This window comes from Propithecus coquereli, unplaced genomic scaffold, assembly GCF_000956105.1.
Source record: "Propithecus coquereli isolate 6110/MARCELLA unplaced genomic scaffold, Pcoq_1.0 Scaffold137, whole genome shotgun sequence".
Taxonomy (NCBI): Eukaryota; Metazoa; Chordata; class Mammalia; order Primates; family Indriidae; genus Propithecus; species Propithecus coquereli.
In genome coordinates this window covers 3,860,529-3,876,316 of record NW_012137969.1, presented here as the reverse complement: position 1 = coordinate 3,876,316, position 15,788 = coordinate 3,860,529, and the positions used below count along the sequence as shown (strand labels likewise).

Sequence of the window (15,788 nt, the reverse complement as noted above, 5' to 3'; positions counted from 1 at the left end):
GAGAAGGCAAACAAGAAAATTAAAATGGAATTCTTACTCACATTCAAATAACCTAAAAAAAGACAGCAAAGGAGAAACAGAGGAACAAAAATTAGACAAAAAACAAAAGAGTAAGACGCAAATAAATTGCAAGTCAAAAGATGAAAAATATATACTATGCAAATAGTAATTAACCAAAAGAGAGCTGGAGTGGCTGTACTAATATCAAACAGAAGACTTTTTAAGTCAAAAATTGTTACTAAAGACAAGGATATTCTAAAATGATAAACAGGTCAATTTATCCAGAAGACATAAACATATGTGAACATAATCCAGCAACAAATAAAAAAATATTATGTACCATGACCAAGTGAGATTCATCCCAGGAATGCAAGGTTGGTTCAACATACCAAAAAGTTAATCAATGTAACACACCATTTCTATTACTCAACAAACTGGAAACAGAAGAGAACTTCCTCAACCTGACAAAGGACATCTATGAAAAATCCACAGCTAACATGATACTTAATGGTGAAAGGCTAAATGTTTTCTCCCTAAAATCAGAAGCAAGCCAGATACATGTTCTCACTACTTCCATTCAGTTATCTACTGGAGGTGCTAGCCAGGTTAATTAGGCAAGAAAAAGAAATAAGACATACACATTATAAAGGAAGATGTAAAACTATTTCTATTTGCAGATGACATGATCTCATATATAGAAAATCCTAAGGAATCTACTAAAAACTATTAGAACCAATAAATGAGTTCGACAAGGTTGCAGGATACAAGATCAATATACAAAAATCAATTGTATTTCTATATACTAGCAATGAACACTCCAAAAATAAAAAGAAAATAATGCCACTTACAAAACCATCAGAAAGGATAAATATGAATAAATTTAATAAAAGAAGTGCATGACTTGTACACTGAAAACTACAAAATATTATTGAAAGAAATTAAATAAATGGAAAGACACCCTATGTTCCTGGATCAAAAAGTTTGTATTGTTAAGATGTCAATACTCCCCAAACTGATGTAGCGAAATTCAACACAATCACTGTCAGAATCCCAGCTGGATTTTTTTTTTTTTTTTGCAAAAATTGACAAGCTGCTCCTAAAACTCATATGGAAATACGAGGGACTCAGAAGCTCTAAGATAACTTGCAAAATAAAGAACAAAGATGGAGGACTGGCTGGGCATGGTAGCTCACACCTGAAATCCTAGCACTTTGGGAGGCTGAGGCAGGAAGATCGCTTAAACTCAGGAGTTTGAGGTTGCAGTGAGCTATGACAATGCTACTGTACTCCAGCCTGGGCAACACAGAGAGACTCTGTCTCAAAAACTAAACTAAACTAAAATAAAATAAAATAAGGATGGAGGAATCACCCTTCCTAATTTCAAAGTTTACACAAAGCTACAATAATCAAGACAGTGTGGTACTGGGTTAAAAATAGACATAGAGATCAGTGGAATAGAATTCAGAATCCAGAAGTAACCCCTTACATTTATGTCCAATTGATTTTCAACAAGGGTGCTGAGACTATTCAATGAAGAAAGAATAGACTTTTCAACACATGATACTGGGACAACTCTCTCTCCACAGGCAAAAGATTCCTAGGTCACACTATACTCAAAAAGTAACTAAAAATGGATCATAGACCTACATAAAAGAGCCAAAACTATAAAACTCCCAGAAGAAAACAGGAGGAAATCTTTGTGACCTTGGATTAGGCAATACTTTCTTATAGATGACACCAGAAGCACACGTGACAAGAGGAAAAAACATAAATTAGACTTCATCAAAATGTGAAACTTTTGTTTCAAACAACACTATCAATAAAGTAAACAGTCAACTCACAGAATGGGAGAAAATAATCACAAATCATATGTTTGATAAGAGACTATAGCCAGAATAAAGAACTCCTACTCAACAATAAAAAGACAACCCAATTTAAACATGAGTAAAAGATTCAAATAAGATATTTCTCCAAAGAAGACCTGCAAATGGTCACTAAGCATGTGAAAAGATGTTCAACGTATTTATCAGAAAATTGCAAATCGAGATCACAATGAAATACCACTTCACAGCCACAAACATGTATATCACAAAACAAACAGATAATAATAAGTGTTGGTGATGATGTGGACAAATTGGAACCCTCATCCACTGCTTGTGGGAATATAAAATGGCACAGCCACTTTGGGAAAACAATTGGGTGATTACTCAGAAAGTTAAACATAAAGTTATCAAAAGACCCAGAAATTCCACTGCTAGGTATACATCCAGGAGAATTAAAAATCAATGTCCACACAAAAATCTGTACACAAATATTCACAGCAGTATTATTCATAAAATCCTAAAAGTAGGAACAACCCATCAAAGAATGTGTGAACAAACAAAATGTGATATAGCCATAAAATGGAATATTATTCACCCATAAAAATGAAAGAAGCTCTGATACATATTATACCATGGATGAACCTTGAAACCATTATGCTAAGTGAAAGAAACCAGAGACAAAAGGCCACATATTATAAGATTTCATTCATATGAAATGTCAAGAATAGGTAAATCCATAGAAGGAGAAAGTAGTGGTTGTCTAGGGCTGGAGTTTGGTGGGAGTCTGGGGAGTGACTACAAATGAGTATGAGGTTTCCTTTTAGGATAATGACAATGACATGAAATTAGATAGTGGTGATGGGTGCACAACTCTATGAATACAAGAAAAACCACTGAATTTTACATTTTGAAGGGTGAATTTTATTGTATGTGAATTATGTCTCAACATGACTGTTAGTTTAAAAAGAAAAGCCAAAGGCCAGACACAGTGGCTCACGCCTGTAATCGTAGCACTTTGGGAGGCCAAAGCGGGAGGATCATTTTAGGCCAGGAGTTTGAGACCCGCATGAGCAACACAGCAACCCCATCTCCACAAAAAATTAAAAAATAAGCTGGGCATGGTGGCATGCACCTGTACTCCCAGCTACTTGGGAGACTGAGGCAGGAGGATCATTTGAGCCTAGGAGTTTGAGGTGGCAGTGAGCTATGACTGATGACACCACTGCACTCTAGCCCAGGCAACAGAGCTTCTTTAAAAAAAAAAAGAAAGAAAGAAACAAAAGAAAAAATCAAAGGGTAGATTCAAACTCAACCATATTAATACATGTATTAAATATTAATAGATTAAACACTCCAATGAAAAATCAGAGATTACAGAAAGGACAAAAAAAAAAAAAAAAAGACCCAGCTACATATATGCTGTCTACAAGAGACTCAATGTAAATATGAAGACAAACTGAGAATAAATAGCTGTAAAAAGATATAGCATGTAAACAGTAAGCATAGGAAAGCTGCAGTGACTAATATCAGATAAATGGATTTCAAAACAAAATGTATAGAAATAGAAAGGAAAACTTCACAATGAAAGAGCCAGTTCAAGAGGAAAACATAACAGTCATAAATTTATATGCACCCAATAACAGCTTCAAATACATAAAGCAAAAATTGACAGATTAAATTAAAAGGGAAAATAGAGAATTCCACAATCATAGTTGGAGATTTTAGCACCGACTGGTAAAATGAGACCAAAAAAAAAAACCCACCAAAGACATAGATCTGAACACTACCAGTCACTTGATTGACATTTATAGACTACTATACCTAATGACGTCAGAATATATACTCTTTAAATGTAAACAGTACATTTGCTAGGAAATACCACATATCCTCAAATTTTAAAAATTGTCAAAGATTGAAATTAATGGAGTATATTTTCTGACCAAGATGGAATTAAATTAGAAGTAACAATAAGATAGCCCAGCAACTTCCCCAAATATTTGGAAATAAATAACACCCTTCTATATAATCATTGGGTCAAAGTAGAAATCACAGTAGAAATTAGAAAATGTTTTGAACTGAATAATAAGGAAAATATGATAACATATCAAAATTACTGAGATGCAGCTAAAGCCATGTTTAGAGAAAGGTTTATACTTCTAAATGTTTCTGTCAGAATAGAAAAAGATCCCAAATTCAATGACCTAAGCTTCCACCAGAAGAAATGGGAAATGGTTGCAAATTACAGGCATACGTCATTTTATCGTGTTTCACAGATACTGCTTTTCTTTCCCCCACAAATTGAAGGTTTGTGGCAACTCTGCCTCAAGCATGTCTCTCGGTGCCATTTTTTCAACAGCATGTGCTCATTTTGTGTCTTGTCTCTGTGTCACAGTTTTTCTCACAATATTTCAAACTTTTTCATTATTATTATCTCTGTTATAGAGATCTGTGGTCAGTGATCTTTGATGTTATTCTTATAATTGTTTTGGGGTTACCACTTAATCGATAAATGTTGCGTGTTCTGACTGTTCCATGGACCTGCCATTCCCCACCTCCTTTTTGGGCCTCCCTGTTCCCTGAGACAAACAATATTGAAATTAGGCCAATTAATAACCCTACAGTGGCCTCTCAGTGTTCAAGTGAAAGGCGGAGTCGTGTGTCAGACGACAAAAGCCAGAAATGATTAAGCTAGTGAGGAAGGCATATGGAAAGCCGAGATAAGCCAAAAGCTGGGCCTCTTGCACCAGTTAGCCGAGTTGTGAACGCAAAGGAAAAGTAGTTCTTGAAGGATATGAAAAGTGTTCCTCCAGTGAACACATGGTAAGAAAGGGAAACAGTCTTACTACTGACATGGAGAAAGTTTTAGTGGTCTGCTTAGAAGATCAAACCAGCCACAACATTCCCTTAAGTCAAAACCTAATCCAGAGCGAGGCTCTAACTCCCTTCGATTCTGTGAAGGCTGAGAGAGGGGAAGAATCTGCAGAAGAAAAGTTGGAAGTGAGGCTGGTTCATGAAGTTTAAGGAAAGATGCCGTCTCCATAACATAAAAGTGGAAGGAGGAACAGCAAGTGCTGGTGTAGAAGCTGCAGCAAGTTATCCAGAAGATCTAGCTAAGGTCATTGATAAAGCAGCCAAACTAAACAACAGATTTTCAATGTAGACCAAACAGCCTTCTACTGGAAGAAGATGCCATCCAGGACTTTCACTGCTAGAGAGGAGAAGTTAATGCCTGGCTTCGGGGCTTCAGAGGACAGCCCCATCTCTTGTTAGGGCCTAATGCAGCTGATGACTTTAAGTTGAAGCCAGTGCTCACTTACTTTGCCAAAAATCTTAGGGCCCTTAAGAATTATGCTAAGTCCACTCCACCTATGCTCTATAAATGGAATAAAGCCAGGATGACAGCACATCTGTTTACAGAATGGTTTACTGAATATTTTAAGCCCCCTGTTGAGACCTACTGCTCAAAAAAAAAGATTCCTTTCAAAACATTACTGCTCATTGACAATGTACCTGGTGACCCAAGAGCTCTGATGGAGATGTACAAGGAGATTAATGTTGTTTTCATGCCCGCTCACATAGCATCCACCCTGCAGCCCATGGATCAAGGAGTAATTTTGACTTTCAAGTCTTATTATTTAAGAAATACATTTCATAAGGCTACAGCTGCCATAGGTAGTGATTGCTCTGATGGAGCTAGGCAAAGTCAATTGAAAACCTCTGGAAAGGACTCATCAGTCTAGATGCCACTAAGAACACTCATGATTCATAGGAGAAGGTCATAATATCAGCATTAACAGGAGTTTGGAAGAAGTCGATTCCAACCTTCATGGATGAGATTGAGGTGTTCGAACCTTCAGTGGAGGAAGTGGTAGGAAGAGCAAGAGACCTAGAATTACAAGTGGCGCCTCAAGATGGAACTGAATTGCTGCAATCTCATAATATTTTAATGGATGAGGAGTTGCTTCTTATGGATGAGCAAAGAAAGTGGTTTCTTGGGATGGAATCTATTCCTAGCAAAGACGCTGTGAACATTGTCGAAATGACAACAAAGGGCTCAAAATATTACATAAACTTAGCAGATAAAACAGTGGCAGGGTTTGAGAGGATTGACTCTAATTTTGAAAGAAGTTCTACTCTGGGTAAAAGGCTATCAAACAGCATGGCATGCTACAGAGAATCTTTTGTGAGAAGAAGAGTCATTCAATGCAGCAAACTTCATTGTCATCCTATGTTAAGAAATTGCCACCTCAACCTTCAGCAGTCACCACCCTGATTAGCCATCACACTCAAGGCAAGACCCTCCACCAGCAAAAAGTTACAACTCAGTGAAGGCTCAGATGATCCTTAGTATCTTTTAGCAGTAAGAGCAACAAATGGCATGACATAGAAGTGAGAGGAAGGAGGGGGAAGGCAGGGCCAGGGCCCAGCATGGGTGCCAGAAATGGGGTTCCCAGTATATACATTGTTTTCTTAGTCAGTGCTATTGCATATGCACACTTAACAGACTACAGTATAGTGTAAACATAACTTTTATTTGCATTTATATATGAAACCAAAAAATTTGCATGACACATATTATTGTGCTAGATTTATCGTGGTGATATGGAACCAAACCAAAACTATCTCCGAGGTATGCCTGCTTCTCCAAAGTAAACAGAATGAAGGAAATAACAAAGCGCACAAATGGACAAAACTGATAGCTTCTGGCCAGACTGATCAAGAAAGAGAGGAGAAACTATCGATCTGTATTGGCAACGAAAAAGGAAGCATCACTACAGACCCTTCAGATGTTAAAAGTCTCTGAAGTGCATAATTTGAACCATATGCCAACATATTGAACAATTTGGATGAAATGGATATTTGGAGCTGTAGAAATAGTATTAGTAAGTGCAAAAGTCTGAAGGCCCCAGGACAGGTGGTGCAGTTAGGGGCTGGAGTAGGGGCTGTGGACAGGATGGCGCTGTCCATGCAGCAAGTCTGACAGTGGAGGGTCAGACAGGTTGTGCTGACCAGAGGGCAATGGGGAGGCACGTAGACGTTCTGGGCAGAGAGGTGTCCTGGTTAAGTTTGTACTTCGAAGAAAAGCCCCCCAGCTGCTTCTGTGTGGAGAGGTAGTATTGTAGGGAGGCTGGTGCCACTGTCTAGGGGAGCCGACCTGAAGCCCAGGGAACAATGGCAGGGCACGGGGGTGAGAGGGAGCAAGAGGGCAGAGGGGGAAGGCAGAGCAGGGCCTAGAGCCTGGTGTGGGTGCTGGAAATGGGGCTACTGGAGACAGTGGAGGCCGGGGCTGAGGCTCTGGTCCCTGGCCTGCAGAGTGCATGACGCCCAGTGCCCGTTTTCCTGCCTCAGCCCCTGCCAGGAAGGCCTCATGCATACCCCTGTGGTTCAGAAAACAATGCCGAGGTTCAGCAGAGACCCTGCCCTGCTGAGGCCAGGGGAACTCACAGCCTAGACACGTTCCCGGCCATCTCCACCTCAAACACCAACCCCAACAGCAGACGGGCTACGTCCATGTGAGGACGCTTGGCCTGGTGAGCATGGGGTAAGCCCAGGAAAGGGTCTCAAGAAGCCAGGACCCTGATGCAAGGATGTGATCAGAGATGCAAGGACAGGAAGGAAGCAGGGCTGGAGTAAACATCAGCCTCCTGCCCGAAGGTTAGTGCCTGCTGCCTCAGTTTCCCACCTGGGCAGTGGGGAGAGCACGCCTGGTCTAACAGAGCGGCCATGAGGATTGACTACGAGGGAGCACAGCGCCTGCCGACCCCACCCTGGACTCTCCCAGGCCCAGGCTGCACAAGGCTGCCCCCACCCTGTCTCACTGACTGCAGCCCCTCTGATGCCCCCAATAGGGCTTTCTCTTCACCTCTGCTCAGGCTGTTCCTTCTCCCTGCGCCTGTTTCTCTCACAGACCAGGCAGGCGTTGCCAAACTGGAGTGGCCCCCTAGCCTCCCTGTCTGGGTCAGGGGCCTCCCTTGGGCTCATGCAGCCCGAGTGCTCCCACACTTAGGATGACAGTGAAGACGGCTGCTGTTTGCATGGCCACAGAGACCCCTCCTTGGAAGCAGCAGGTGGGGGCCTGTGTCACCAGCGCCTTCTGCTCAGGACAGGCCCTGTCGCACCCCAGCTCCGCACCTACCCATCTCTAAGCCTCAGTTTCCCCACCTGTGGGTTAGGGTGCTGGCACCCCCCTCCCCACACTCACCCAGCAGGCTCTGCCGCTCCTCTTTCTTCCGGGCCTTCTGCTTGGCCTCCAGCTGCACCACCGACAGGGACGGCCCCGCTGCAGGGCTGGGGAGCGCGCTGGCTGCAAAGCGGGCCAATAGGCCCAGCCCGCTCTCCTCCAGGCCTGGCGACAGGGCCCGCTCCCGGGCGCCCAGCCTGGAGCTGCCACCGGCCTCGTCCTCCTCCTCCTCGAGCTCCTCCTCCTCGTCCTCCTCGGAGCTCTCATCTGGCGTGCAGAAAACAGGGGCGAGTCAGAGCCCTGGCCTCGGCGCATGCCGCCCCCACCACCCCCAACCCAGAGCGGCCACCGGGCTCCAGCCTAGCCCCTCCGTCCTCACCACGGGGCCGCTCAGGGTGGATCCAGAACCAGCCCACAAGTGCCCCTGATGGCCCAATGCCCCCGTCAATGGAGCCCAAGATGTGGGCATCCTGGCTTTGGGTACCAGGGTGGGCTTCTGTAAGGGGGGCACCAACATGCACCTGTGCTGTGGGCAGGGGCCAGACACACGGACACAGACTGGAGACAGCTCTCTCCACGGTCTCACACATACACGCCCCGACACACGACATGGAGGCCAAGGAGGAGGCAGGAGAGGAGGAGGAGGGAGGAGGCGGAGGGGGGTGGGAGGGCCCTCGGGGCTCGGGCTGGGCTTTGGGCACAGGCACCAGTGGCAGTTTTGCCAGCCTGAGGCCTGGGTGCTGGCGGCAGGAGAAGGTGGAGTTTGGTCTCTTCCTAGGGGCTGGGGGACTCCCACAGTTCAAGCCCTGAGCAGGGCTCTGGAGCCCAAAGTTGACTCCCAGCAGCACTCCCATGCTGGGAAGCCTGAGGCAAGTCCCCAGCCCTCTCTGAGCCCAGTTTCTCATCTGCAGCAGGGGGCAACCCTCCCAGCCCACTGGCCCAGCTAAAGGGAAGGTCCAAAGAAAATCACAGGTATGTAGGAAAAAGCCATCTGCAGGCTTGAAGAGAATCAAACAGAAACAGGGCCACCCCCTGTGACCTGCAGAAAGGAACCTGCAGCTGGCCACTCCTCCTGACTCACAGGGAGCCAAGAAGGGGCAGGTGGGTCAGGCCACTTCGCCCTAGGCCGAATGAGGCTCTACGGGGTGAGGCACTCAGGCAGCAGGGCAGGACTCGAACCCAGCGCAGGCTGGTGGCTAAAGGGCCCGGCTTGTCTCTCTAGTTGGTGAATAAAGACAAGCTTCTCCCCAGCGACTGGCCCTGCTAGCCTGAGGGCCCACACCCCCTGACCCAGCTCGGGCTCTAGGGACAAAGGCAGGATGGGCAGCAAGCAGGGACAATGACACTCCCTGTCCATGAACCAAATTCCCGCCAAAGAAAGGGGAGACTATCTGAGGGTCTGAGGCACATACTTGCTTAAGAACTTCCTAGGGAGAGAGCTGGCTCACCTCTGACGGGTACGGGCAGGCAAGCGGCATCAGAGAGCTAACTGCCCTGAGATGCCAGGGCCAAGGGCATGGCCTAGGCCAGGCTGGATGGCCACCCTATCCAGCAAGAAGCGGCGGGGGTGCCATGCTCTCTCCAGGGCAGGGACAGCCTGGGCTCTGGGAGGTGGACAGGGAAGACGGAAGGCCAACTCCACGTTCTCCTGCTGATGCCCCAAGCCACCCACTTGCTTAAGTGCAATTAGTGGCCAAAGTGGCAGCCCCAGGGGTGCCAATGCAGGCAGAGGGTCTGTCTACCCATTTATCAGAGGGAGCCCTCGGAGCAGGAGGCAGTGACAGAGATGGCTTGAGGAGTCTGCACAGGGCTGGAGGGAGGGAGGAGCCAGAGAGAGAGAGAGGAGGTTAAGAGGGTGAGAAGCCGGGAGACTGGCCCCCAGAGCGATGGATGGAGCAGGCTGGAGAGGCCAGCGGGGCGGCAGGGGCAGCAGGCAGTGCACACTTGCGGTCATTCACATTGCGGACATCACATGGTTCTGTCTCCGCCCCAGTGGGCCACAGCGGCAAAGCAGGCTAAGTGTAGGCAGACTTTCGACAGCGCCTGGGTCTCCCACATCCGGCCTCCCTGGGGTTGGCCAATCTGAGCAGGATGGTGGGCAGGGGGCTGGCTGGGGTGGGGACACGGGTTGGACGTGTGGCCAGGAATTTTCCCTTCTAAAGACACCCTGCCCTGGCTGCTCAGGTGTGGAGACTCCAGAACTCCAGAAGGACTCTTAACCAGCAGGGCCTGGCAGAGGAGGGCAGAGCCCACTGGGTTCTGGATTCTGCCTACAATGTCCGCATCAGAGCCTAGAAAGCCAGCCACAGGCCGACCCCAACACCCTGGAACGCAAGACCCTCCGCCTCCCCGCGTGCCTGACCAGGCCACACCAGCTGCTCCCGCAGGGGCTGGGGTGCTCAGGCCAGGGTCCACGGGGGCAGGGATGTGGAGAGGGTCTGAGAACCCAGAAAGCCTTTCTGGAGTTGTCCACACCTGAGGTGACAGAGCTTGCCAAGGGTAGGGGAGAAAAAGTCCCAACAAAGAACCCCAAGGAAATGCAGAAAAACTTCATTTTATTAAAAAAAAATCTTGGCTCATGACATGGGGTTGGCTGTTACGACTTGGTTTGGTTTTCCAAAACCTAGTAAATGTCAAAGCGATCTGCTGCTGCCAGACCCGGTGGGGGCAAACCCCGAGGAGGGGAGGTGTACAGAGGACAGAAAGAAAAGGGTTTTGCCTACCTACGGAGCAACGAGCCAGGCTCGGACCCAAGCTCAGTGACCCGCTGCGCCGTCTGCCCTACTCCCAGCCTTCGCTTTGCGTCCAGAGTGCAGCGTGAGAGCAAATGCAAGAGACCGAAACAGACATTCAAAGCATCATGGGTAGGGGTCAAGGGTGAAGGTATGGTCAGGCTGCTGGGAGGAGAAAGCAGACACACTAGAAAAGCCAAGCCAATTATGTGTTTTAGTACCAGGGGTCAGTAAGGCCCTATTACCCAAATATCCCTTTTGAAACCTGATCAGTGGTCTGCTTGTAGGAGAGGACAAGCCAAGGGGCCTGAGTGCCCTCCCCAACCCCCTCTGCTACCCAGGCTCTGGCCGCTGGCACCGCAGCATCCAGCCTGAGCACACTCTGGGCAGATGGCCCCTTCCTGAGAGGTCTGGGGACGGGGGTCCGGGGGCGAGGGGCGGGGGGCCTGCCTACTTCTCTGGGGGGGCTGAGCTGGGGCAGGATTCCAAAAACTTGGAAGCGGGATCCTGGCTTTATGGGTGTGTGGGGTAGGGGGCACGGGCATGCAAGCCCAGCTGGGGGAGGGAGGAGGTCATGGAGGGAGGGGGAAGGTAAACCAACCAGCTCCTTCACAGGAGGCCGGGGCAGGGAGGCCTCGGGAAACGAGGCTGGCTGGCCAGTTAGTGGCCTCTCTTCTCGGCCCAGGTTGCGTTTGCTCAGATGGGCAGCAGCCAAGGAGGATGTGACCCCGTGAGCCCGAAGGGCAGTGGGCTCCCTGCTGTGCCATTTCCTGGTCACCCAAAACCCATCTTGGCCAATTTGGAGGGGAAGTCTGGGAGGGGAGATGGTAGACCAGAATTCGAGAGCAAGGCTGGGAAACGGGAGCGGCGTTCCGGTCCCCGGGGCCCAAGCCAAGTCATGTCCAGGTGCCCCGTGACACCCCTGGGCCTTCCTCAGGGAGCAGCTGACATCCGGGTGTTGCTACCCAGGGCCCTGGGGATCCCCAAGGCCTGGCCCTAGAGGGAGTCCGCCTGAAGCAAACCCTAAAACCAGGGCTGGGAAATGCTCTCAAGGATTCACTTGCTTCCCCTTCTTGGCACATTTCTGATTGAAGGGCCCGAAGGGCTCAGACATTTCTAACTTCAGAAGTACGATTCCGCCATTGGAGCAGTCAGAGCCAGAATGTTCTCAGAGGTCCTGGGGTCTGACTGTCTTTTTATGTGAGGTGGCTGAGGGGCCCTGGCCAAGCTGAGGCCAGATCAGGCCTGGGACCGGGCCAGCGCTCTCTCTGAAGCACTGTGCCTTGTCCTCAACGTGGCAATGAAGCCAACACTTTGAAATTTAATGAAACCAGGGATGTCAAGAGGTCTCGACCTTGCTCTGCCTACGTGCCCTTCAAAACAGAAATACGTGTTAGAAGACAAGTGTTTATAAACAATTATTTTTTAAGCACTGGTGAATAAGAACAGAGCTTTAAGAAAATAAAAGACAAACAAGCAACCAAAAAAAAAAGATGGTGCTGGAGGTGAAAGCAGTTGACTTTAAACCTGAAAATGGAATGAATGCCCACAGCTACCAGGGATATTTGGATAATAGCGGCAAGCGGCAGGCTGCGTTACCCGTCTCTACTCCTTCTGGGTGGTGGGGGAGGGGAGGGGGAGGAGGAACAAAATGGAGGGAGCGTCAACCTAATGTCTAGTAAGGACACAGCAAGAGAGACAAGGCACACGGGTTTAGTTAAAAATGAACTCGATATGTTTAATAAAGCTTGGTATTACCAAAATCGAGGTACAAACATCAAGTCACACGCCCACACGACAGAATTCCATTTACAAAATGTCCCTCAGGAAGCCTCCGCCGGGCCCATGCCAAAAGAGAACCCAACCCAAGCCCGGGGTCTAGGTGGGCGGAGGGTGGGCAGGCGCTCGGGTCAGGGGGAGGGCAGAGAGGAAGGAGAGTGGAGGAAGGTGAAAACTAAAAACCAGTCCATATAAAAGCTCAAAAAGAGCTAGCCAAGGGTGTTATCACAATGATACAGTACAAAGAAAAACAAAAATAAAAATAATCGGGCTGATACAGCAGGCTACGCTGCCAAGAACCCAGATGGCTGCCCTTCCTGCGGCCATCGGGGTGGACGGCCCCCGCACGGCCATCTCTCCCGTGCGCTCGCTCTCCCCTCGCACTCGCTCTCACTCTCACGCACGCTCGCTAGAAAACACGGAGGGTATTTTGTGTTTGGAGCTAGTAACCTTGGTCAAACGAGTCCTCCGAAGAGTCGCTGAAGGAGGAACGGGCCTCGGCCTCTCGGAGCAGCAAACAAAACGGCTGCTTCCTGCTGGCGGCAGGCTTGGGTTTCAGAGTCCGGGGGGCCACTAGGCCCCTCTTGGTCAGCTTGGGGCCGCCGGCCGCCTTGCTGCTCTTCGCCACCACGCCACACAGGATGGAGGACGTCAGCTTGGAGCCGGAGGGGCCTTGGGCAGACCACTCGTCCTTCAGGAACTCTTCATCTTCCTCTGAGTCCGTATCTGCAGTCAGAGTAGTTTTTAATACAGATAAGTCACAGAGCACCGGGGAGGAGGGAGGGGCTGGTGACTTCATTCTATTGTCTTTAGTGGTTCTGAGAACACACTGGAAAATGCCAGAACAGAGAGGTCCAGAGCTGCACTCAATGCCACGAGCTCCCCTCCCAGGCCGCGCCTCTGGCCTCGCACCTGCAGGCCTTCGGTGCCGCACGGCTCGCCTTCCGAGCGCCACCACCCGTCACTCAGCCTTTCCCGGCACTGGGGGAGGGAGGAGGCCCCCTCTCAGGAATGACTCTCTCCTGGTCATGGTGGTCACTGCCACGGCAGTTCCCCTCTGTCCCTGGGACTGCACACGGCCCAGGGGTGACTACTGGGGAGGGACCTGACCTGGGGGGAAGGCTCAAGAGAGCCAATCGTGCACTTCTCCTCCCAACTCCCCACTCAGCTCAAAGCAGCAGCGGTGAGGGCATTCACACCAAAGAGACTGACAAATGATGCTAAAAGCAGGGACTGCCCTGCCCTCCACAGGTCAGAGTCGTTCACCTGCACACCACTTCTGGCCCCCCACAAGCCTCCGTCTAACTACGCAATTGAGGACAAGGGACTTCAAACCCTCCTGGGACAGGACCAACCAGCTTTGGGGAGGGGAGCCTGTCGAGTGGGCACAGCTCTGCCTCCTTCTAAACCCACCCCAAACATACACCATTTTAACCTGTTCTTCGTATTGGGCTGTTGAGCACGATGGGAAGAAAGAGCTCCACAGCCACAGACTTAAGCCCTTGATCTGCTAAAATCCACTCCAAACAGGAGGAACATTAACCAACAGCTACCTACAGCTTTGGCAACGCCTGCCGCCACCAAGTCCAAAAGACACTACACACATGGCGGGGGCGGGGAGGGGGGTGCGCATTGGCGGGGGTCCTCTGGCTGCTTCCACCAACATCTGCACTTTCCACTCCAACAAAGAGCACAACTTCGATGGTCTGGCAACTCCAGGGCGGAACAAGGTAAAGTCCCACCAAGCTGCCAGCCCCGTGCCGGCCCGCTAGCCAGTTATCCTTCGTGTATGCCAACCCGTCCCTCCCAAAGCCACATCCCAGGCTGGAGATGCCGGTAGGTGACAACAAACTTGGCTTCCCAAAAGAACCCTCGGGGTGTGCCACCACCCCCTACAACCCAAAGTGAAAAAGCAAGAGGGCATCCCTCTCGCTTTGACCCCATGCAGCACAGCATCTCTCTGCTGGAAGACAGCCCCGCCTCTTTGTGACCCTGCTCTCTTGTGACCTAGAGTTGCAGAAAAGCAAATTGTAAAAAATAAATAAAAGTGCTCTCTCTGCAAAGCCAGGTACATATCACAGCTAGTCTACAGGAGGAGACAGGCTCACTCACTTTCTTATTGCAACATTAGCCTACTTCTCTCCCCCAGACGGTGGAGTTTTTAGACAAAGGCATAACAGAGTCTGACTGGCAATTTGAACATTCCCTCACACACGCAAGAGCACACACAGCCCTGCTGCAGTGGACTCATCAGCTCGTAGCACCCCAAAGACTTCAGGGGCTGAGCTCATCTCTGACCTCTAGCTCCAGTACATGCACGCCCACCTGCAAGTAGGGGAGTGGGGGACTCTTCCAGCAACCAGCCAAGCCACACTCACAGATCCCTCACCCTTGGCAGATCAAAAGAGCAGCAATCCTCTTTGCCTCTTCACTATTCCAAAATGAGCAGCGATGGAAAGAGCAAAGGAAAGCCCTCTCCCCCTTCCACTGATACTGTTTCTCTCCACTGTGTCCACATGCTGGCCAGGGACCTGGTCAGTGCTGCTCTGATCACACCCATCCCAACTGGAGGGGCACAGAAGCTACAGCAATCTCACATGTCCTCAGCACACAAAGCACAGCTGCTTGCCTCAAGACCATCAGAGCATCAGTCCTGGTTACCCAGTAGCCAGAGGCAAACAAAAAAAACATACACTCAAAAAAAGGCACCTTAATCCTGGGCCAGGCGCCACCGTCAGTCAGCTCTTTGCCCATATGAGCTCACTTAAGGCTCCCAACAGCCCCATAAGGTAAGTGGTGATATTTTAACTCCAAGTCCATAAACATTTTCTATCTTCTTTCCTTAAAAAAACACACTTTATTGTAACATTAAACGTGTCCATTTTCTCCACTTGACATCCAAACTCTGCCCTCCCTCCCATGAACCAGCCAGAGCCAATCAAAACCCCCTGGACACATAGAACCAGGGAGCTGCAAAGGCAAAAGCTCTCCCCCCGGGGGGACTCCTAGAACACACACCGCTGGCACCAACACCGGCCGGGACCCAAGAAGCCCCTCCAGGCCTCCCTGCTGCAGCCACATCATTAGTACCAGTCCACCCTGGGCATGAAGCGCTCGGTCCAGAAAAACCGAGCAAGCACCTACTGCCCGCCAGGCAGCGGGCTAGGCACAGAGGTCCCGGAGAGGCGCCTTGACCAGGAAAACCCCAAGGGCAGCCAACACCGCAAACTCTAGTCCAGTGACATACAACTCCGTCCCCCAGTCCCACTGGCT

The 15,788-nt window shown here is 49.2% G+C and overlaps 1 protein-coding gene across 1 annotated transcript in view; it reads right to left on the bottom strand.

Annotated features, from left to right (window-relative positions):
• The window catches only part of TNRC18 (trinucleotide repeat containing 18), an 84,232-nt gene that overhangs the window by 22,464 nt on the left and 45,980 nt on the right, over positions 1-15,788 (bottom strand). The window contains exons 17-18 of the mRNA XM_012639114.1: positions 12,966-13,241; positions 8,026-8,271 (exon numbers count right to left, since the gene is read on the bottom strand). Coding sequence (XP_012494568.1) covers positions 8,026-8,271; positions 12,966-13,241 — 522 coding nt within the window. The remainder of the gene's footprint in view (positions 1-8,025; positions 8,272-12,965; positions 13,242-15,788) is intronic.